Source organism: Elephantulus edwardii, unplaced genomic scaffold (genome assembly GCF_000299155.1).
Source record: "Elephantulus edwardii isolate Elephantulus edwardi_28Jun2011 unplaced genomic scaffold, EleEdw1.0 scaffold00064, whole genome shotgun sequence".
Classification (NCBI taxonomy): Eukaryota; Metazoa; Chordata; class Mammalia; order Macroscelidea; family Macroscelididae; genus Elephantulus; species Elephantulus edwardii.
Genome location: NW_006399814.1, coordinates 12,912,542 through 12,935,004, shown reverse-complemented (window position 1 = coordinate 12,935,004; position 22,463 = coordinate 12,912,542). Strand labels below are relative to the sequence as shown.

At 40.4% G+C, this 22,463-nt stretch overlaps 2 protein-coding genes across 2 annotated transcripts in view; both read right to left on the bottom strand.

Annotated features, from left to right (window-relative positions):
* Positions 1-3,804, bottom strand: part of LOC102858351 (chromosome unknown open reading frame, human C5orf15) — a 10,706-nt gene extending 6,902 nt beyond the window's left edge. Inside the window, exon 1 of the mRNA XM_006888070.1 lies at positions 3,666-3,804. Coding sequence (XP_006888132.1) covers positions 3,666-3,804 — 139 coding nt within the window. The remainder of the gene's footprint in view (positions 1-3,665) is intronic.
* A 6,218-nt stretch (positions 3,805-10,022) lies between these two features.
* The window catches only part of LOC102857942 (voltage-dependent anion-selective channel protein 1-like), a 31,584-nt gene continuing 19,143 nt past the window's right edge, over positions 10,023-22,463 (bottom strand). The window contains exons 5-8 of the mRNA XM_006888069.1: positions 19,111-19,338; positions 14,632-14,782; positions 12,117-12,174; positions 10,023-10,114 (exon numbers count right to left, since the gene is read on the bottom strand). Of these exons, the coding sequence (XP_006888131.1) occupies positions 10,023-10,114; positions 12,117-12,174; positions 14,632-14,782; positions 19,111-19,338 (529 nt within the window). The remainder of the gene's footprint in view (positions 10,115-12,116; positions 12,175-14,631; positions 14,783-19,110; positions 19,339-22,463) is intronic.

Genomic DNA, 22,463 nt, shown 5'->3' with positions numbered 1-22,463 from the left:
TCAGATCCGTTGTTCATACGATCACCACAAGTTGTTGTCTAATTGATGACCAACAATAATGATAAGGAATTGAGCAACTGTCAACTCAAATGTATACGGCAGGAATCCACCACCTGCTCCACAGGAAGATAGGCCATTTCTCGTGAGATTTACAGCCTCCGAAAACCCACTGGAAGTTCAGGTATGAGTCAACTTCAACTTGACATCAAGTAACATTATTTCATTTCTCTGCCCAAGTGTGGAAAAATGTTTAAAAATAAAATAACAGCACCAACAACTAATCTTGCATTTTCAAAATAACTTGTTTTCCTACATTTGATTTTTGGGATAACTTTGTAGCATTAAAGAACACAGCTCACAATGTTGGGCTTAACTGTAGTGTCCTCAGGTCCAGAAACCCTTCCACTCTAGAGAGCACTCTAGAGTTATTCGGTAAACACCTTCTCTTCCTCTTACCTGCTCATTGGAAATGAGATGTGCCTCTCCCTAAAGACTTCTTCCCTGCAGCCCTTTCAGTTAATTCTTGTTTTTCCCTTATGCCCTTGTACCTGCTAAAAGAGCTATCTTCCCCCACACCACTCCTCCTCTCCCTCCCTAAACGTTCCTAGTTTTGATTGTCATATGATCATACAAAACCCACTGCCTTTACTCCACCAACTCCCGAGTCACATCCATATTTCTCAATCATTTGAGCTCCTGGCTCATTCTCATTCTATCCAAGATGTGCATTCCTATTTTAATTTCCATTTTCTTGACCTTCTCTCCTCTGAGCATCCATGCTCCTCTTTATTTTAGTCTCTCAACTTCCATGGCCAATATCTATTATCATGTCTCCACAGTCTCAATTTCATATATCCCATTCACTGGCATGATTTCCTATACTTTATTCCTTCATATTCTATTTCAAAGGGCAGACCTCATCCCCTCTGATTCCTCCACCTTTTTAGTGTCCCATCGCCACCATTACCCCCACTCAATGCATTCTATTCCCATTACACCCAAATTCTGAGATCAAGCATTATAATCCATCTCTAATTAACATCTCTAACTCCCTCCCACTTCACTCACCTTGCCCCACTCAATGCTACAACACTAGCTAAAAACAAGTGCCTTGACTACTGTCTATACACACAAACAACTGATTATGGCTGGGGAGAAATATACAATTATGTCACTGCTTTTATTTCATCTTAAATTCAATGCCAAAACATCAAGCAGACTTTGAATGATGCTGGCAAACATACTGTATTTTCCTAGTCCATTCACCTTCCTGCTCCCTTAAAATATTCATACCTTCCTGTATTCTCAAACTCCCAAGACCTCAGTCAATTTCTTTTTTCAAATGATGACATCACTTCCTAACTTCTCTGGGAAAAAATGAAGCACTTAAAGGAGAATTTCCATGAACTACTACAACTCTGGTATCCTAGTGGTTAAGGAGTTGCACTGCCAACCTAAAGGCTGGTCATTCGAATCCACCAGTAGCTCTAAGGTGAAAGATGAGCAGTCTCCTTCCATGCGAATTCATAGTCTTGGAAAACCTGCTGGTGGGTTGACTATGAGTTCCAGTTTGATGGCACATAACAACAATAAACATTCATATATCCAACTGCTTATTTTATATCTCCTCTCAGAAGTCTGACATTCAAATGAGTACGTTTTAAAAATAAATTCTGACTTTAGCTTTTGGGAAGATGAGTTAGATACATATTTCTCTATTTCTCTAGTTAAGAACAATTTAAATCCATGGTTATTATATACTAAAATAACTTCAGACGAGCAATGACCGAGTAGCTAGAATCCCAAAACAGGAACTGGAAAATGACATTGTAATGAGTTCTCTAGGTTTTCTTTTTGCGTCATGGATCCCACATTAGAAGTGGGAAAGCCAGCAGCCTGGACATGCCAATGCATACAGGCAATAGGGAGCACCAAAACCCTGCACTTTCTCTCTAGCAAACAGACCAGGATAAATCTGAGCATCCTAGCTTGCTTATACATTTTATATAAATCTAAACAGAAATGAATTGTTTTATACACCTTAGGGTCCAAATTTTACAAAATATAAAAAGTTAATTTTAATTTTGTAATCTTTACTTTGGAACCGCTTAGAATGCTTAGAACTTCTGATTTAGGTAACAGAATTGATAACTGAGCAAGGAAGCATACTTTGTAATTCTTGCTTTAATAAAAATTCCTTTAAATGTAAACAATAAAAGCTGAACATGCTGCAAGTGATGATGATTTTGAGGAACAACTTGTTGCAAGTAGATGCAGGTTGTACCCTTTCAAAGTTAAGCGCAAATTTACTAAACATTTAAGGACAAGCAACAATTGTCTGTATCAGAATCCTCAACTTGCTCAGGTGACACTGAACTTCTGATAAGAGTGACTGAAAATCTCAAGAATATATGAGTAAACAACACAATAATGGCTGAAACAGCAAATGTTTCATTACCTATTTACTGTCTTTGGATATTTACCACAATATTAAAAGCAATAATGAACTTTGAATATTTTAAAAAATAAATGTATTACATATTAAATTAGGTGATCATTTAGGAGCAATGTACAGGATACTAAATGCACAGAAAGAGGCACTCTGAATTGGTATGGCAAGACATGAATATACTAGTCTAGACCACTAGAAGTGGCCTTCTAGTGATCCAAAACAGTGCTTATGTTAATTCTCTTTAAATTTTATAAAAATAAATTAAAAAGTCTTCCAATGCCCAGAACACATCCAAGCACTGAAATTGTAAGAAACCTAAGATGGGGGGGGGGGGCGCTCTGGTGACTCAGTGGCAAGGAGCTGCGCTGCTAACCCAAAGGTCCAACGTTAAGACCCACCAGATGTGCTATATCCTCCAGAGAAATTCACTGCCTCTGAAAATCCCCAGGAGGGTCAGCTACGAGTGGAGTCAGTTCCTACTTACAGTAAATAACAAGAAGAAACACTTTCCTGCATAGTCATTAGAAATTCTAAATTTCAGGTCTCTGTTCAACAAAGTTCCTCATTGTTCCATAAAGCCTTCTGTAACACATTCAAATACTACAGATCCATGAAAAGAAGTAAGCAGTCTTTTTTTTTTTTCTTTTTTCACTCAAGACAGGAAAGGTCAGGGACCAAAGGAAGCCCAAGCAGATAAAGATCTCTCTTATCTGATAATTTCTCTCCTCCAAGATCCTAAGGAATTCAAAACCTGAGGGCCCAGCTCTTGAACAAGCCCAGAACCTGAGAGATGCGGCTACAAGATAGATCTTCCTCCTTCACTTTCTCTCTCTGAAAGAGCCCATCAGCTCAGTCCAGTCACTCCCTCCTGCCCACCTCGGTCTTTACACTGGCTGTACGCCTTCTGGAAAACCTCTACTCTCCCTTGTTCCCTCCAGATCCTTGAGTGTCCTAACCCTGTGTCTATGTAGACACCATCCCGCCTCCTTCCCCGCCCATCTACAACCCTTGATCTCACAACTCCACTTCTCAGGCCCCGAGAAAACCTACCACCTCATACTCCTTCAAATACCCTATTCTCCCTCCTCGGGTCCGTTGAGACACGGGTTCATATCGACACCGCTGTCTGCTGCTCAGGACCCTCGAAAGCGCCCTTTTCCTGGCCCTGCCGGTCTCCCAGTTACTAGCGCCCGCGCCCGCGTAGCCCCGTTACCAGTGGACAGTGTAGGGAACGCAAGCAGGAGCGCCAAGATCAGCGGCCGCGCCCGGCCTCCAGGGGCCTGGATTCTCAGACCGGACAGCAGCTTTGATTGCGCTGTCCCCCTCATTCTCCACAGGACTGCCGCAGCCATAACGGACTCAGCCGGGAGCCTGCGCTGTTGCTAGACTCTGCGTCATGACGTCAGATATACGTGACACGCCATGGCCTTAGGCGCCTACTACCCAGCGTGATGACGTCGGGGTCTGGCTGCGTACCTTTGTATTCAAAAGAGCGGGGAGGTTCGTGGAGGTCGTCCAAGTACAATGCTGCCTCTTGTTTACCTGTTAAGAGTGTGATAAGATAAGGTGCTGAAAAGGCACCAGGCGAGTTCTCCTACATGAAGAAAACACTATAGCCAATAAGAATATCTTTACAAACATATTTAAAAGGAAACTCGAACTTTATGAGTTCATGATCCCCAAAGCGAAGGAAACACAAATGTTGAGGATAGCCATACCTGATGGTTAAATTACAGGTAAATACTATTATAATTTTTAAAGATCTTTTCCCACAATCATTTGCTATTTTAACAAATATTTAACACTTACTTGTATTTCAGGAGTCAGTAGTAAACAAACTGCCTTTGTAGTGTTTCGTGTAGGTGATTGTATAAATTACACAATATATAAAATGTGCCGGGAAAGCAAGGAAGGGAGCCAGAAAGTAGGGGTGAAGGCTGGCTTCTCTGAAAAGCTTCCAAATTACCTGAAATAAACTTGTATTACCTTTTATATCTTGTTATTTAAACTAAAACGCCCAGGATATGAAATGCACATTTAGGAACTTCAGGAAATTAGCTTTGGGCTTTGGGACAATTTTTCTCTCCGTAGGTGAATGCTTCCTTCATAAGCGTCTATAAGCTTCAATTCATAAACGTTTCATTTGATCAGTTTTCAGGAAGATCAGCACGGCATAAAGCAAAGTATTTATTATACACCGTTTCGCCACTCCAGACTCAGAAAACTGCTGCTATCCCCAAAACAGAAACACAACTGAGCTGCCTCTGAAGAGAAGCGCCTAAGTTCGGCTGACTATGGTTTCCTCCATAACATTTATCTAGCCCTGTTGACAGCTCAGAAATACACACATACTGTGTTGTTATAAAAACTAAGAGATCATTCATCTGCTCATTTCCACAAGCTAGATAGACTGAATAGTGTCTTTATTGCAAATCATCCAAGTTAGCCAGGATATAAAGTCCTCCCAAGAAGTCCTGTTAGAGCTTCCCTTCTTCATAGACGGGCCTTAGACAGCCAGGGTTGGGAGGGGCACTGAAAACACCACATTCAGTTTAAACAATCAGCTTCTCGATTCCCGTTTTGGCTTGGAAATTGATTCAGACTTAAAACTTTTTTCATAATAAATATACCTTCAATCTTTTTTCAATAACAACCCAACTTACTATATACAACAAATAGTAACTAGGGAAGAAAATAGTCCCTCACATTCACGTGGCATCTGATTATGTGCCTAATTATAACTATTATTGTTGTGTGCTATCGAGTTGGGACAGATCCATAGCTGACCCTCCAGTGGATTTTCACAGCCAGTAAATCTCAGGAAAGGAGACTGCACATTTTTCTCCCACAGAGAAAGTTAGAACTATTACTGTTAGGTGCTGTTCAGTACAACTCATAGCAACCTTATGAACACAGATCTGAACCCTCCAGTGGATTTTCACAGCCAGTAAATCTCAGGAAAGGAGACTGCACATTTTTCTCCCACAGAGAAAGTTAGAACTATTACTGTTAGGTGCTGTTCAGTACAACTCATAGCAACCTTATGAACACAGATCTGAACCCTACTTTATCCTGTGCCATCCTCACAATCTCTAACACACTTGAGTCCATTGCTGCAGTCACGGTTGTCAATTCACCTGGAAGAGTCTTCTTCTCTTTTGCCATCCCTCCACCTTCCTAAGCATGATATCCCTCTCCATGGAACAGCCAATCCTGGCAACATGCCCAAACTATGTGAGACAAAGCTTTATCATCTTTGCCATCAAGGAGAACTCTGGCTGTACCTTCTCTAGGGTATATCTATTTGTTCTGTTGACAGTCCATAGGATATTCACTATTCTTCTCCAACACCACAGCCCAGAGGCATCAATTCTTCTTCTGTCATCCTTATTCATTGTCCAGTTCTCAGATACATAGAAAGTAAAAAGACCATGGCCTGAAGCAGGTGCACCTTAGTCCTCAAACTGGCGCCATTGCTCATCAATTTGGAGAGGTCCCTGACTACAGACTTTTCTAGTGCAATACATCTCCTAAGTTCATTGCTGGTACAAGTGCATTACACTATATGAAAAATCTAGAAGATTGTTAAGACTTCTCAACAGCCTACTTAAGCAGATGACACAATCTTGATGGTAGAAATAGAAGATTTGAAGTGTTTACTGATGATCCAAGACTATAATCTTTTACATGGATTACACTTTAACATGAAGAAAACAAAAATCTTCACAACTAGACCACAAGGCAACATTTTGAAATAGAAAATATTTACGTTGCCAAGGATTTTCTTTTACTTGGATCTACAAGAACCCCTATGATAGCAGCAGTCAAGAAATCAAGACTTGTTGCATTGGGAAAATCTGCTGTCAGAAACCTCTTTGAAAGTCTAAAAAGCTAACTTGGGAGAGGGTGGAGAGCATGACGCTCAGTGAAGTTATGTAATCTGTTAAGGACAAATACCGTATTAGGTCATTATTGTAAAAATATAAGGATAATTACTAAAACACATACAGGAATTCAAGAAGAGGAGGGGGAAGTGAAGGGGTGAAAAAGGTAGGGATGAAACCACAAGATTGCACAGTTTGGTGGGTGGAGAGGGAGGAAGCAAATGGGAAGGATCAGGCAAAAAGACAGGGTAATGATAGGCAAGGTTGAATGGTGATTGATTTTATAAAATATAATGTATGAAAATGATTGTATGAAACACAATGTGAATGAAGAACAGTGTGAAACACAATGCAGATAAACTTTGTAAGCCAAAAAATTAAAAAATGTAAAATAGAATGTATATGATTGTATGAAACACAATGTATATGAATGAAACATAATGTAAAGAAATTACTATATGAAAACCAATAAAAAATATTTTTAAAAAAGTCTAAAGAGCAAAGATGTTAAAGACTAAGGTGTGCCTGACCTAAGCCATGGTATTTTCATTTGCCTCTTATGCATCTGAAAGTTAGACAATGAGTAAGAAAGACCAAAGAATTGATGCATTTGAACAATAGTGTTTGTGAAAAGTACTGAATATCTCATGGACTGGAAAAGAACAAGCGATTCTGTCTTGAAGGAAGTGCAACCAGGCTGCTCTTAGAGGCAAATATAGTGAAATTTCGCCTCACACTGGGCAGTTCATTCACCCTCAGTGAGATGGATTGACAGTGACTACAACAATGGACTTGAAAAAAATCCACAATGGGCTTGAGCAGGACAGAGATCATGAGGATGGCACAGTCAACAGCACCTAACAATACAAGCAGTGATTATATGTCACAATCTCTGGGGGGGAAATCAACAAAGTTCAAATTAATCTTATGGAGACAGTTGCAGGTTCTGACATCTGAAGACAGTATGTTTAGCACTGGGGCAAGCATTTTTGGATATCAGGATATCAATTACAAAATTGTTAAATGTTGTAATAGTCACTTTAAGACTTTAAAAAAAAAAGATTGAAAAGAAATTCTGCCTCAAAATGTCAGAGTGGAATAAAGTCTCTGTTTGTTGGAGCTGGATAATGGGCTGTGTGTACTGTTAGGGATTTCCACAATCAAGTTATTACAACCTGTGTATGTGGAAGAATTCCAAGATGACACACACGGCACTCCGAGGAGCCCTTCCCTTGAGTGTGTTAGAGCTGTGAATTGATGGGGATATTAAACCTGTGATCAATCAGTATTTAGTAATTTCTGTCATGGCAACACCATGTCTGTCAGAACAGAACTGTGGACCAAAGTTTTATGAACTGATTTTTAAGTATATTCGTAAACAGGTTTGTGGGTGCTGCATATATACCCACATATGTAACAAACCCCAATGGGTACAGAGGCTTCCTAGACACAGCCCAACAACTTGTGGAATTGGTTTAATAGGTCAAAAGGCTTGGGAGTACATACAGTCTTCAGGACAGTTTAGTCAATTAACCTAACAGTTTATGACATAAATACTCTCCATCTTAGTTTGGTGTGTACTGACTGCCTAGGGTCTTTCTTGTGAACGACCATCCAAGGTACATCTATTGGTGTGTACTGTGGTTGTCAAATAGTAAAAAGTTGTGCTGTCAACCCAGAGGCAAGTAATTTGAATCCACCAGCAGCTCCATGAGAGAAAGATGGACAATCTCCTCCTGTGTGACTTACAGCCTCTGAAAAACCACTGGAGGGTCAGCTATGAGTCAGTTCAGACTCAACAGCAAATAACAATGTATGGAGCAAAAGAGAATGAAGGAAGCCAAAGGCTCAAAGAAGAAACTAGCCCATGGAACCAAGAGCCACAGAAACCACTGCTTCTTTGAAGAATGGATGAGGCAGGTAGGTGTCTGGCTACACTATCAACCCTTCTGACCACAAACACAGAAGATCACTGATAGAACAGGAGAAAAATGATCCAACAGAGATCACAGAATGCCACAAAGAAAGCCTTTGAACTTAGAATTGAGGCTATTTCTGGAGGTCATCTTTAAAAAGGTTGGTTTAGGCTTATAAAAGTAACACTATCAACATATGTGCTCCTTAAAACAATTAACCATTTATGAAATTTCTATTTAAGCAGTTATGAGACTAAGTTAGTTACCCAGAAGCAAGCTAGATCAATGGAAACAGAATGAGGATAATAATATTGACACATTGTAAAAACTATAAACAATGGCACAGAATCCCTTTCTGATTTATTGAGTAAACTTTCATATAAAACGGTTTTATTGCCAGACATTTCAAGGCACATCAAGTGGATCTGAACTGTCAGCCTTTCAGTTAGCAGTTAAGAGCATTAACCATTTGTACCACCCAAAGACTTAATTCCATTAGATCGTTACATGGCACTGCTGACTTTAAGAAAGAAAAATAGTCCTTTGTGGTCTGACTTAATTGGGGAAACCCTTTAAAAAAAAAAGAGTTGGGACATTTCCTGGGGAAATCCATCAGTTGACAGAGATACAGTTTAGGAAACTTCTCTGTTCTGGGTGTTAGATGTGGAGGAGTCACTACAGTGACTTCTCTGAGCTGAGAAGGGTCCCAGCTAATGGCCAAAAAGGAAATGAGGATGAAATCCAACAGCAGAAAAGAATTCCACAACTGTGTGAGCTTGCAAGTAGACCTTGAGCTCCACAAGAGAAAGGAGGCAGTTTACATACCATTATCACATGAGAAGATGAGCAGAAAGTTATACCATGCTTGTCCTTCTGACCTATAGAACTATAAAATAAATGACTGGTGTTTGAAGCTGCTGAGTTCATGGTAATGCTTATGCAGCAAGAGAAAATTAATAATATATAATATACACATACAGCAAGGGACCAAAGAACAAGTCAAAACAAATGTATCTTTTACTGATATTTTTATTAATAAAGACAACAGGAGGAGGATGAGGTTTCAATATTTTATTCAAGTTTTATTTTATGTGATGTTAATTACAGCATTTGAAGGGAGGATCTAATTCCACACAAAATTTAAGAGTCTAAAATGTAACCCATTAAACAACTAAAAAATAAATTGAGTGGTGAATACAACACTAGTCCAATTTAGAGTCTGGTGTTGTCACCATGTGATTACAGTCACAGAGGCCCTTCCAGCCTGCAGCTGGAGCTCTCAGAAGCTATTTCATTCTCTGGTGCAAGAGCACAAAACCCCAACACGAGAGGGAATTACAGACCTGAATAGTTCATGTGAGTTTGTACACACCATCTAACAATGAGCAGTTCGTCTGTTACAGTTAGGAAAGCAAGGTTCAATTCTCAGGAAGTCACAATTTCATTCATTTATGCAACAGGAATTTACAAAGTGCCTATACATTATCAGCTTCCACTTGCAGCCATTTCTAGATAAAAAAGAAACCTAACACCTCTACAGGGGCCACCAAGTTCCCCCAAAGTCTACTGCTGAAAGACTTTTTAGAATTGGGTTTCTTCTGTACCTCGGAAAGGGTAACACTTTAAAGCTGAATCATCTTTAACCTGGAAGTCTAACATGATATATAGCAATACTTGCATCCCAGACATACAACATTAAAAGGTACACTAAATTTTGAAGGTAGCTATGCTGCAAAATAGTTTAAAATTAAGTGATTGTACAATATTCATTTATGCTTGAAATTCCAGTCCTAGACCAAGCTTGTGGCCACCGGCATTGACGTTCTTGCCATCCAGCAGAGCTGACAGTGTCAGTTTGATACCTGCAGGGACAGAGGGAAGGAAGCACAGGTTAACATGAGGAACGTGAAGCAAGTTGGCAGAACCACATGCAATTCAGAACCTCATTCTGTGTGTGCATGGCAGGAGCAACCGCACTCAGCAGGTCAATCTTTCCTTCAATGTTAACTGACCAACAGGTATTGTGCAGTGAGTTTATAAAACTGCAGTTATTACCCTACAGACAAAAGAGCCTATTCAAACCGTTTGGAGAACTTCCCTTTCCATTCCCTCTAATCATCACCCGGGCTACAATCCTGTCTCTACCACTGCTGACACTGAGTAAGCTGCTGCTTTAACTGGCCCCTGAAATACAGATCCTAAATCAGACCCTGAGGTCTTAGGCTCACATTTACTGGGTACACAGACATACAGCATCTGCCCAAACACAAATACACTTGCACACACCTACTGGTATTTTTCCTGGACCAGCCTGGTTCCGACATCATATAATCTTGAACTTTCAGGGTTCAAAGACCCAATGTGAACAAAATAAACCCAAGGTGACATTACCTCCTGGAGCTCTAATGTACCATAGAGTTGCCTAGTAGATGGAGCCAACAAACCACTTTTCCTATTAATTAGCCTTTGAACAGTGAGCATGATTTATTTACAGGATAGTTTTGAAACCTTGCTGGGAACAGGTTGTGTGCATTTTGTACATACTGGCAAAGAGGAGAGGGAACAGGCGTGTGTGTGTGTGTACATAAAAAACATAGTCTGTCCATTTGCTGTACAGAGGTAACTCATGGTTGCTGTGATGCTAAAAACTGTAACATTGATGTGTCAAATGCAGTAATGGTCACCCAAGGTGGACAGTGTTTGGTGGAGCTCCCAATTAAAAAAGGCTTGGGAACTCTATGAAGGTAAGAGAAATGAGGAAAGTTATTCAAGTGTTCAGGTCTTTCATTCATAAGGTCGCTATGAGGCATTACAACTCGATGGCACTTAACAACAGAGAGAGCTATTGACCTAGTTGATAGAAAGTTATGCTACCAAGCCAAAGGTGGGTGATTTTAACCTGTGGCCCTCAGGCCTGGTTTTTTGTGTTTTTGTTTTTAATTTTTCAGTGTAAAATAATTTTATTAAAATAGAAAAGAGGGAAAAATGCAAATAGACATTTTTCTGGTATTCTCTGCTTTCATGCAGGACCCATTTGACATCAACAATTATATCCTTGGTGTCACAAGCCAGCTTGAAGTTTTGTCAGTTCTGTTTCAGTGTGCTGTTCCAACCATTTTTGGATGATCTTCAGCAGTATTGTGCTTGCATGTGATATTATATTGTTAGATAACTCACACATTTTTAATTTTTTTTTTAAGTTGTCAAAGATTTTATTTGCTTGTTGTTATTGTTAGGTGCCATCAAGTTGAATAGGCCTGGTTTTAATTGTTTTTGGTCAAGCATTCTTCTAAGTGGTATAGCACTGGTCTGTCCATTTGCTATACAGAGGTAACTCTTCGTTGCTTTGACGCTGAACACTGTGACACTGACGTGTCAGAGGTCATAATGGTTACCCATGGTGGACAGGGTTTGGTGGAGATTCCTGATTAAAAAAGGCTTGGAAGTAGGAGTAGCATCCACTTCCAAAATACTTGCCTTCAGAAACTCGATGAACATGGAGAAAGAATGAAAAGTTGTGTTCAGGTCTTTCGTTCATAAGGTCTCTATGAGTCCTCTGTGACTTGATGGCACTTAACAGCAACAACACATGGAGGAAGAAGCCAAAACTTGGTAAGCTTAGAAAACCTTTGGCTTCTTCCTCCACTTTTCTTATTTTCATAGTCTCTAATTTTAAAGACCCTGCATTCCTTTATAGCATTTCATTATAAAACTTTATCCATTTATGTATGTGTGTATTACTTTTTATTAATTTATACTAATTTACAGTGTATTCTGTGTACTTTATAAGCAACAACATAAATCAACAAGCCAACACAATTTTTTTAAGAACAAGAACTTACTTCACACACAGTTCCCACATACCTGGCTTTAGGGTTTGAGTGTATCCTAAACCTATCAGGCTGGAGTTGTTCACCTTGGCCTAGTCACAGAAAAGATAAGAGAGGAAAAGTGTTTAGTACATCTCATTTCCAAAATGAACCAAAGCCCTTCAACCGGCCAACTGTGGATTTCAAAATCAAACTGTCCTTGTCCACAACAACCTCTTGTTTATGGGATTCATTAAATTCATTACCAAATATATCAAAGTTGATAGTTAGGTTTCAAATGGGAAACTCACTCAATTTTCAAATGGATATGTTTTTACAGCACCCTGATTTTCAACTAAAAGGAAGTCTTTATTTACATTTGATTCCTGAAAATATAAATGTGCAACTGATTCTGTATTGAAGTTTGATAAGGACCTTTTTCATTTTGGTTCAGATAGATCTGGTTGGAAAAGATTTCCTTGTATGAATGAATCCTTTAAAACTGTTAGGATGAAGGAAAACAGGAAACACCAGCCTGAGTATAAAGGCTTTTTAGGCACACCATTGATAGGAATTTGTTTTCATGAAAAACAGAAGCAAAATGAATGCTGCCATGAAGAGGGCTAAGCACAATTGAGCCTAAATTTAAACATGTATTAGAATAAAAGGATGACACAGCCAGACAATCATTTAAATTTCAACAACATTTAACATTAAGGTCAATAAAGTAATTGACCAAACCCATAACAGTTTTGCCCTCATTCTTCTGGTTGACAGGAAATTCGGTGCTTCCTCCCATCCTCTTGCTGGTGAAATTATAAGGAACAGGAGCCATTTAAGCCAAACTCAGATCATGAGAATGTCAAGTCCCAGGGGAGACTAGGGCTGCCATGGTACCTGTTTCCCTGCTCAGGTGGCATTCTGAGACCTGCCCCAACCCCCACCCCGTTAGAGTGAGCAAAGAAGGGGAAGGAATGGCTCCCAGGGGCCACTGTGCTGCTCCTTTTGACTCTCTCTACCGGCCAACCAGAGGTTGCTGTCCCACTGAGGAAGCCAAATTCAGTTCCCAACTTAGGAGTCCTGAAATGGGCTCTCCATAAATTACACAGACCATCAAACCATTCCATAAATGATTCTACAACAGGAGATTTCCTCATTTCACCCTAAAAAAGGTACAGTATAAATGAACTTGGATATATTGCAAAAATCTTGTAACTGAGGCTTCAAAAGCAAGGTTGCAAGGTCTTTAAGATAAAATGCAAACTGCCCACTCCCAGGGCCTGATTTCTTAATAAGTGAGGCAGAAGGTAAGCAAGATCATGAAAACCGGGGTGAGGGGGAGCATTTAAAACCTTAGGTTTTCGTGCACCCCTCTTTACAGTCTGTATTAGGGAACAAAGCAATTGCAGCTGACCCTGTTCTGACCCATGGTAACCTCATGGGCACAGAGAACGACTGTTCCACATGGTTCTCAAGGCCAGGACATTCCCAAAGCAAAACAACTGAACATTTTTCCACAGTGCCTCTGCGTGGGTTTGAACATCTAACTTTTCCGTTAATGGTCAAGTGCTTAGGGAGCTCTGGTGGCCAAGTAGTAAGGAGTTGTACTGCCAACCCAAAGGTAGGTGACTCGAATGCACCAGCTGCTCCCAGGGAGAAGGCGGGCAATCTTCTCTCATGCAATTTACAGTCTCTAAAAACCCGCTGGCGGGTCAGCTATGAGTTGGTTCTGCCTCAGTGGCCCACAACAAGAAGTCAAATGCTGGGCATTTTACACTTGCAAGGTTCACCCTCTGGAGCTTAAAGGAGGAAGCTCAAGTGAGTGAGAGCTAAATTCAGGCCTCCAGAATCACATGCTTATTATGTGCCTTTGGATAAATTACTCAATCTCGCTAAACTTTGACTTCCTCACCTATAAAAACAGAGACGACTAGAGCATTGCTATTGTGACATTAAGATATTGATACATACATAATGACTAGGGATGACAGAAGGAGAATTGATGCCTTTGAGCTGTGGTGCTGGAGAAGAGAGTTGAATATACCATGGACTGCTGGGAGAACAAACAAGCTTGTCCTGGGGAGGGTGAGACCAGGTTGCTCCTTGGAGGCAAGGATTCTGAAGCTCCGTCTGTCATACTTTGGGCATGTTGCAAGGAGGGACCAGTCCTTGGAGAAGGACATCATGCTTGGGAGGGTCGACAGACAGTGCAAAAGAGGAAGACCCTCAATATGAGATGGATTGATTGAGTGACAGAGGTAATGGGAGTAGGTGTGTTGGAGACAGTGAGTTGGCACAGGACAGAGCAGGGTTTAGGGCTGTTGTACATAGGGTCACTATGAGTCGCAAGCAACTTGTTGGTACATAACAACAACAGCACATACAATGAGCTCAGTGGCACAGGTGTCTGACACACAGAAGGTATTATTAATGTCATTTTCAAGTCTTCATGGTGAGATAACCTTTAAGCCAAGGCACAACATCCAACAATCACCTACGACTCCAACCTCAGGATGAGGTGGGCCCCATCCCCGCCCCCCCCATGAGAGACATGGTGCACGGGCACTCACTGAGAAGCAGGCGTCAGGGTCGATCTGATACTTGGCTGCTATTCCGAAGCGAGTGTTACTATTTCCAGCTGTCCAGGCGAGATTGACAGCAGTCTCCAGCTTCTTGTTCACCTTCTGGTAAATAGAGCCTCCAAACTCTGTCCCGTCATTCCTGCAAACAAGCACGCAACACGAGTGACAAGCTGCCCGGGGAGGGGGCTGGAGCCCAGGCAGCACTGCCCACACTAAACAGATCATTGGTGTTGAGATGGCACAAAGTTTCTACATTTCTCACAAAGATAGCAAGTTACAGGACACCTGAAGGAATGGGGCAGACACCAGAGCGGAAATCATAAAGACAGCCCAAAGGCTCGAAGCTCAAAGCGTGTATAGCTTGCCACGGAAACACTTTTAAAAGGGGCACAACCACAACCTCCAGTGCGTACTGATTCTCTCTTTCGGGTGATGAGAAAATTTAGAAAATAATGGTGGTTCTTGTACAACACTGAATGTAGTAACATCACTGAATGGTCCACTTAAAAAAAGCCAAAATGGCAAATCAAAAGCACCAACTGGGACCCTGAGACTGCGAGTGATTATGTTCTAGGAGCTAGAAGGTTTTTGGGGTTTTTTTTAAGTGTTGTTACTTTAAAACTGATTTTTTATTTCCCCTCTCATAAAATGGTAAGAGGAGGCTGAACATACATAGAGATGGGGGGAAAGGCTGGAGGGCGTGGCTGCTCATTTTCCACAGAAGGCAGATTATAGTTCTAACTCCATCAGCAGCTGGGGGACATACCAGATCTGATCCAGCCCTGCTGAGGAGCAGCAATAACGAAAAAGCGTAACCAATAACTCAGACTGGTCTGTGTGTGCGCATGCTGTGGAGCTGTGCGGCACCATCTAAAGTCAAAGAAGGATGTGAAAAGAGAGCTTACTGCATTAGAAAATGTCATTACTGCTATTAGCGGGGCCTTCCAGTGAGTTTTCAGAGGCAGAAAATCTCATGGAAGGAGACTGCTCATCTTTCTCCTGCAAGCAGCTAGTGGATTCAAACTGCATGCCTTTGGACTGGCAGTGCAACTCCTTACTCACTAGGCCAACAGAGCTCCTCTAAAATATCTTTAGATTTATGAATGAAATTCCAGCAGATGAAGTTCTTTTTTTCCCCAAACATGCCACTCTGCCTTCTGCTAGGAATACTGTCTTCCTTTCCCCAGCCATCCAGGGCTCTTCTTAAGGGCTCTGTACAAGCTCTCAGAATTTGGATTCAGAATTATTTCCCACAAAACTGACTCTGTACAGGCTGGTGTGGTCACTGTTGTCCATAAGTAAACTACAAGCTGAGAACCAGGGTCCACATCACCTCCTTCTTTCCAGCCTGGGGTCTACACAGATCATTACCATTACTTAGTTTTGGGGTTTTGTTAATAAGCATAGTTCATACTGCTGACTGGTCAGAAACAATTCTCCTCCCCTAACCCCCCGCCAAAAACAAAACAATAAAAATAGAAATGGTTTAAGCAGTTGCCATTTGGGATTGTTGCTGTTAGTTGCCGTTGAGTACAATTCATAGCAACCCTATGAACAACAGATCTCCTGCACCATCCTCACACTTCCTGGCACACTGGATCTCATTGTAGCAGTAACCATGTCAGTCTACCTGGTTGAGGGTCTTCATCTCCTTCGCTGACCTTCCACCCTTCCTAGCATCATATCCCTCTCCAAGGAATAGCCCCTCCTAGCAACATGTCCTAAGTATGTGAGGCGAAGCCACATCATCTTTGCCTCCAAAGAGCACTCCGGCTGCACCCTTTCCAAGATATATGTTTGTTCTTTTGGCCGTTCATGGGATGTTCAGTGTTCTCCTCCAACATCACAGCTCAAAGGCTTCAATTCTTCTATCATTTCTAATCACTGCCCAGCTCTCAGAAACATAGCAAGTGATCAGAAAGACTGTGGCCCAAATCAGATGCACCTTAGTCCTTAAACTGACATCATTATTCCTCAATAATTTGGAGAAGTCAAATACTATTAGGGATTAAGAAATAAAGATAAGGCAGAAAGGCACTGTTTTTCTTAAGTTCTTGAGCACTACTATTTGCGTTTATAATCCTGGATGCGGACTTCTTTGATAAAAATTTAAGAAAAATCTTTAATGCTGCAACTAAAAGAGGAAGGGGAGGGACCCACAACAAACACCTCATCTCCCTTCCACTGCCTGGTGTAAAACTCTGCCTTGTTACTGTGAGGTGATCAAGCTGACTATGACTCACAGCAAGAGATCGGACCCTCGTCTGTCTCTCCGGTGTCCCTCACAATCTGACAGGCTCAAGCCTGAGCTTCCATGAGTTACCAATGACTGTGGTCCTTCAGCACCACTGGGCACCTCTGTGTGGACTCAAACCTCCAAGTTTTTGGTTGGCAGCAGAGCATTTAAACAGTTTCAACATCCAGAGAATTCTAAATTGTATCCATTTGATATTAACCAAAAATTGTCAAGTTGGGGAGAGATGACAGCTAGAAGTAGTGCCTATTTCCAATTCCAAACCAAGGAGGGACTTCCCCTATAGTCAATTCTAAATTTAAAAGTTCTTCCATGAGCGCTGTACTCTTCTTATAACATTTTTTTTGTATGTTGCCTTTCCTTAAGTAACATATATTTACTGATCCTTCTCTGGTGTCTGTGTGTGGATCTTAACATGTACAGACTCATGTATTAACTACCGTGACTAGGATACAAAACAGTTCCATCACCCCAAAAAATATCCGGCACCTCCTTTAAATTCACACTCTCCCAGGTCCTCAGGCACCACTGTTCGGCCCCACCTCAAGAGTTTTCCTAGGATTTTATAGGTTCAAAAGATTCAAAATTTGCTATTAATTATAAAAACTGTACAAAAAGTTTTAACAGAAATGTTAGTCATGTAAAAGCTAATACCATGTACACCTATGTTCACAGCAGTATTATTCACAAAAGCAAGAAAATGCAAGCAGCCCAAATGCCCATCAACAAACAAATAAATTGAGAAACTGTGGTACATTCACACAATGGAGTACCATGCAGCACTCAGGAGCAATGATTTTGTAAAATATGACAGAATGTGGGGGAGACTAGAGAGCTTTATATTGCATAAGGCCACTATTGTGAAAATAGGATGGTAACGGAGCAAGATGTGTATAAATGTTGAAAAAGGAAAGAAGCAAAGCGGACAACAAAAGAGAAAGGAGAGAAAATCACAGGGATAGGATAGGTTAGTGGATGGAGAGGGTGATGTATTGGGAAAGACCCAAAAGAGACTTGAAAAGATAGGGTGATAATAGGCTTAGAGTAATCATAATTAATTACATAAAATATAATGTATACCAATTATTGTACAAAACAAAATACATGTACAAAACACAATGTATATGAATGATTATATGCAAAGCAATAAAAAAGTTTTTAGAAAAATGTTAATGAAGAATTTGACTTTTAACTTTAGGTGGTGGCCTTTTTTATAAATTAATTGATCTCAAGTATATTTTTAGAAGTTAAAAAAACAGATTATAATCCCCTTCTAAGTATAAAATACTCATAAAACTCTAAAAATGGCGAGCTCTGGTGGCCTAGTGGCAGGAAATTGCACTGCAATCCCAGAGGTGCACGGTTCAAATCCACCAGATGCTCTGCTGAAGAAGGAGGAACAATCGCCTCCTGTACCAGTCAGATCCAATTTGATGGTACACACATAAAATAAATTAAAAAAAAATAATAAAACTCTAAAAATGTATTTGAATCTGAAAAAAATAAAAAGCTAATACCATTTACTTATAAATTTAAGAGGTTTGCTTCTTTTGCGACCTCTAGTGGAAAGAAATAAAATTGGTGCCAGAAGTTAATTCCTCGTAAACACAAGGATGTGTGTGGATAAACTTTAGATTACCTCAACCTCCATCATCACTGTACTTCAATTCCCAAAACTGAATACCAGAGGTTTCTTCAAAATCTAACCTGTAATTTTTGTTTCTCTTCAGTTTGACCCATTGGCAAGCAGTTGATAATTTTAATACCCCACCATGCAGAGAATACACTCGATCTCCCTGAGGTAAAGATCCTCTAATTTGTATACAAGGTATATTATCTACAATGCACACAATCTAATTTTAGTAAATTCAGCAAACTGAAGCTTAGGCTTGATACAGAGAGCTTCATCTTTTCTTCTTAACCCCTCTCATTTTGTTAACTACACATGAAAGGCCCCAGCTTTCCATACAGAAAGATGCACAGAAGAGTTTTCATTCTCTCCAGAGTGAAGCCACGCCTTTGCTGGGATCAGTCATTCTACGCACCATTGACGGTATTTACAGTTCACAGATTAGAAAGAACTTTAGACATTTCTAGAAGTGGATAACAAAAAAATATTAACAGCCATTTGATTAAAGAAATTCGTTATTAAAAATTAAATTTAGAACAATATCATAAAAAAAAACCACAACTCCTTCACCATACATACTTACACATTAGTGTGAAGCTGGAATTCATCTGTTTTGTAGCCAACTGCAAAGTTGCTCTGGGTCACCCGGGACTTGGCGGTCTCAAAGTTCATCTGGTAGCCCGCCAGCCAGCCCTCATAGCCCAGCACTAGGGCGCCCCGGATGGAAGGCCCAGAGATGTCAAAATCCACATCGCAGCCCAGGTTGATGTGCTCCCGCTTATACCCTGTCTTGATTTTAGCATTTTTTTTCCTGGGAAAAAAAAAGGACAGGTATTAAAATCATAAGTTAACTTACCCTGGGATAATCATGCTAAGAAATGTACCCCCACACACACAAAAAAAAAAAAGAAGAAGAAGAATTCCATTTTAAATAAATAAGGCAGGGGCAGGAGAGCAGGTTTAGAGGCCCGGCTCTCTCAAGTAGACTCTGCACCACAATGGGTAAGACAGTAAGGCAACACAACTGTCCCTGGCAGGCTTCCAGGGTGTAGATATGCCACAATAATAAAGCGAGAACTTCAGAAACCAGAGACCTGTGTTAGGCATGACAGACATTTATTGGGTAGGTAGCCACTATGGAATTCTAAAACGATGCATCTTTGCTATTGTTCGGATCCATGGAAAAGGTACACCTGCCACTAAAGCAGCTACCTGAACAGCACATTTAAAGGCATGGTCATTTTCTCACTTTGTAGCTTACCAAGTAAGTAATCAGTCCCTTCAAAGTGAAGGCAACAAGAAAGATGGCTTTAAATTCAGGACTCAGGAGATTGCAATGCTTACATAGCATTTCAGAGAAGTGGGCCCTGGTGTGGACCTGGGGCTCTGCAGCCAGAAGTCCTCTTTGACCCTCAAGAGCCCAGGCTGCACCTTCTGGTCCTGGATGTGAATCAATCACCTAGATAGTGCTCATGTTTTGTCCTCTGTGGGGATTCAGCTTTTCTCAAGAAGGGTAGGTAGGTGCGTAATGTCATCTGCAAACACAGTACCATGTCTTTTACCATGCCCTCCCCTACAAAAGTAATGGCTGGAGAGAAAGACCACATCTATCACACATGTATCCTCCTTTCACTTGGTTGGTCCTATCATTTCGTTCCCACCACAGCTGCATCTTTACACCGACCACATGAAAAACCGTATCAGTCAGGTCAAAACACCAAGGACTACATGCCTGGTCCATCCTTAACTTCATTCACACAGAAAGTCCATTCCTTCGTAAAATAAGCCAATGCACCTTGGAAACCTAACTATAGGCCCCAAACTGGGAGCTCTAGTGCCTTAATGGTAAGGAGCTACACTGCAAACTCAAAGGCATGCTGTTCGAATCCACCAGCTGCTCCCTGGGAGAGAGATGGATAATCTCCTCCAGTGCCATTTACAGGCTCTGAAAAGCTATCAAAGTCGGTTCCAACTCAGTGATACAAAACAACACAGGTGCCGGACAGGAAACGTACAACATGAACTGGACTACTGGGGTTAGGTCAAAAGGACCTGGGTGTTATGCCGCAGGAGTTCCCAGGAGATTCAAAGATGGGAAAAATGGATTCTTAATAAGAGGAGCATCAGAAATAGATTGAAACATATGTAAGGTTTAAGGCCATTAATTTACAACAACACTCCAAACACAAACACACATACATACCCTATTCATACCAAGTCAACAGCACTCGATACCAAATAATATAATACAAGGAGCTCTGGTAGCCTAGTCTGTAGAGAGCTGTGCTGCAAGCTGAAAGGCCATGCCTCTCTGGTGGTTGAATCTACCAGTGGCTCCGTGAGAGAAAGACGGGCATCTCCTCCCATGTGATCTACAGCCTCTGAAAACCTGCTGGAGAGTCAGATGAGAGTCGGTTCTCACTTGACTTGCCTTGAATATCATACAGAGAGACAACTAGGACTCATAAAGCAAGACTAGAAGAATTTATTACCACCCATAAAATTGCCTAACAATTTACAAGAAATCATGGAGAAACAATTATCAACATTCAGTCTGTGTGTAATATTACAGAACAGGTGAGGCTGTGTCCTCAATAAACACATTGCACCAGATAAAAAGAGAATCTAAAAAGTTTCATTTAGAAGACATTAAACCAACTGCAAAGTACAGATAATTTTTATTTTGTAATAAAACATCTGAAATTATCAAAATTTGAACAGACTAGAGATCATAGTTTCTATTTCTTCTATGTAATAATAGAATCATGATTATACTTTTTAAAAACATCTTACCATTTAAAGATAAGTAACACTTGTCCCTTGGCATCCTATTCTGATGCTCAAGTACCTTATATAAAATGGATTATAATTTGCATATAGCCTATCCATACACTCCCATATATTTTAAACCATCTGCAGTTTACTTTGTAATTTATAAGAATATCACCTGTGAAGAGAAAAATAGATCTTACAAGACAGAGGAGAAAGAAAAAACCAAAATGAATGTCACAAGAGAGTCTGAAAATTATAACTGTGAAAACAAAAGGGAAAGATGCTGAAGTAAAAGTGATTTTACTTCAGAAAACAAGATTTCAAAGAGAAGCTCGAGAAAACAAAGCAAAGTATTATAACAGAATGTGCAAACAACTGGAGTTAGAGAATAAAAAGGGAAGAAATCACTTAACGTTTCTAAAGTTGAAAGAAATAACATTTCAAGCCTTCAGTTTTAATAATGAGAGATGCTATCAGCAAAATCCTGAATGACTCAATTAAGCATCAAAAGAAAATGGGAGGAGTACATAAATAACTGTATCAAAAAGAATTGGTCAACACTGAAATATTTCAGGAAGTACCATACGATCAAGAGCCAGTGATAATGAAGGAATAAGTTCAAACAGCAGTGAAGGTATTAGCAAAAAATTAAGCTCCTGGAATTAATAGTATATCAATTGATACATTTCAACTCACAGATGCAGGCCTGGACATGCTCATTAGAAATCTGAAGGACAGCTGCCTGGCTGACTGACTGGAAGAGATTCATGTTTGTTCCCATTCCCAACAAAGGTGGTCCAACAGAAATTATTGACTATCATTAGTATCACATGTAAGCAAACAATAATGCTGAAGATTACCCAAAAGTGGAAATGCACTGATAGAGAACTGCCAGAAGTTCAAACGGGATTTTAGAAGAGACCCTGAACCAGGGAAATCATTGCTGATATCAGATGAATCCTGGCTGAAAACTGAGAATTCCAGAAGAATGTCTATTTGTCCTTCATTGACTATGTAAAGGCATTTGACTGTGTGGATCATAAAAAATCATGTCTAATCTCTATAAAGAAGAATGTGGAATCAGGATCAGAGGAAGATCAGCAGCAGCCTGCATTATGCAGATGGCACAACCTTGCTTGTTAAAAGTGAGGAGGACAAAAAAAA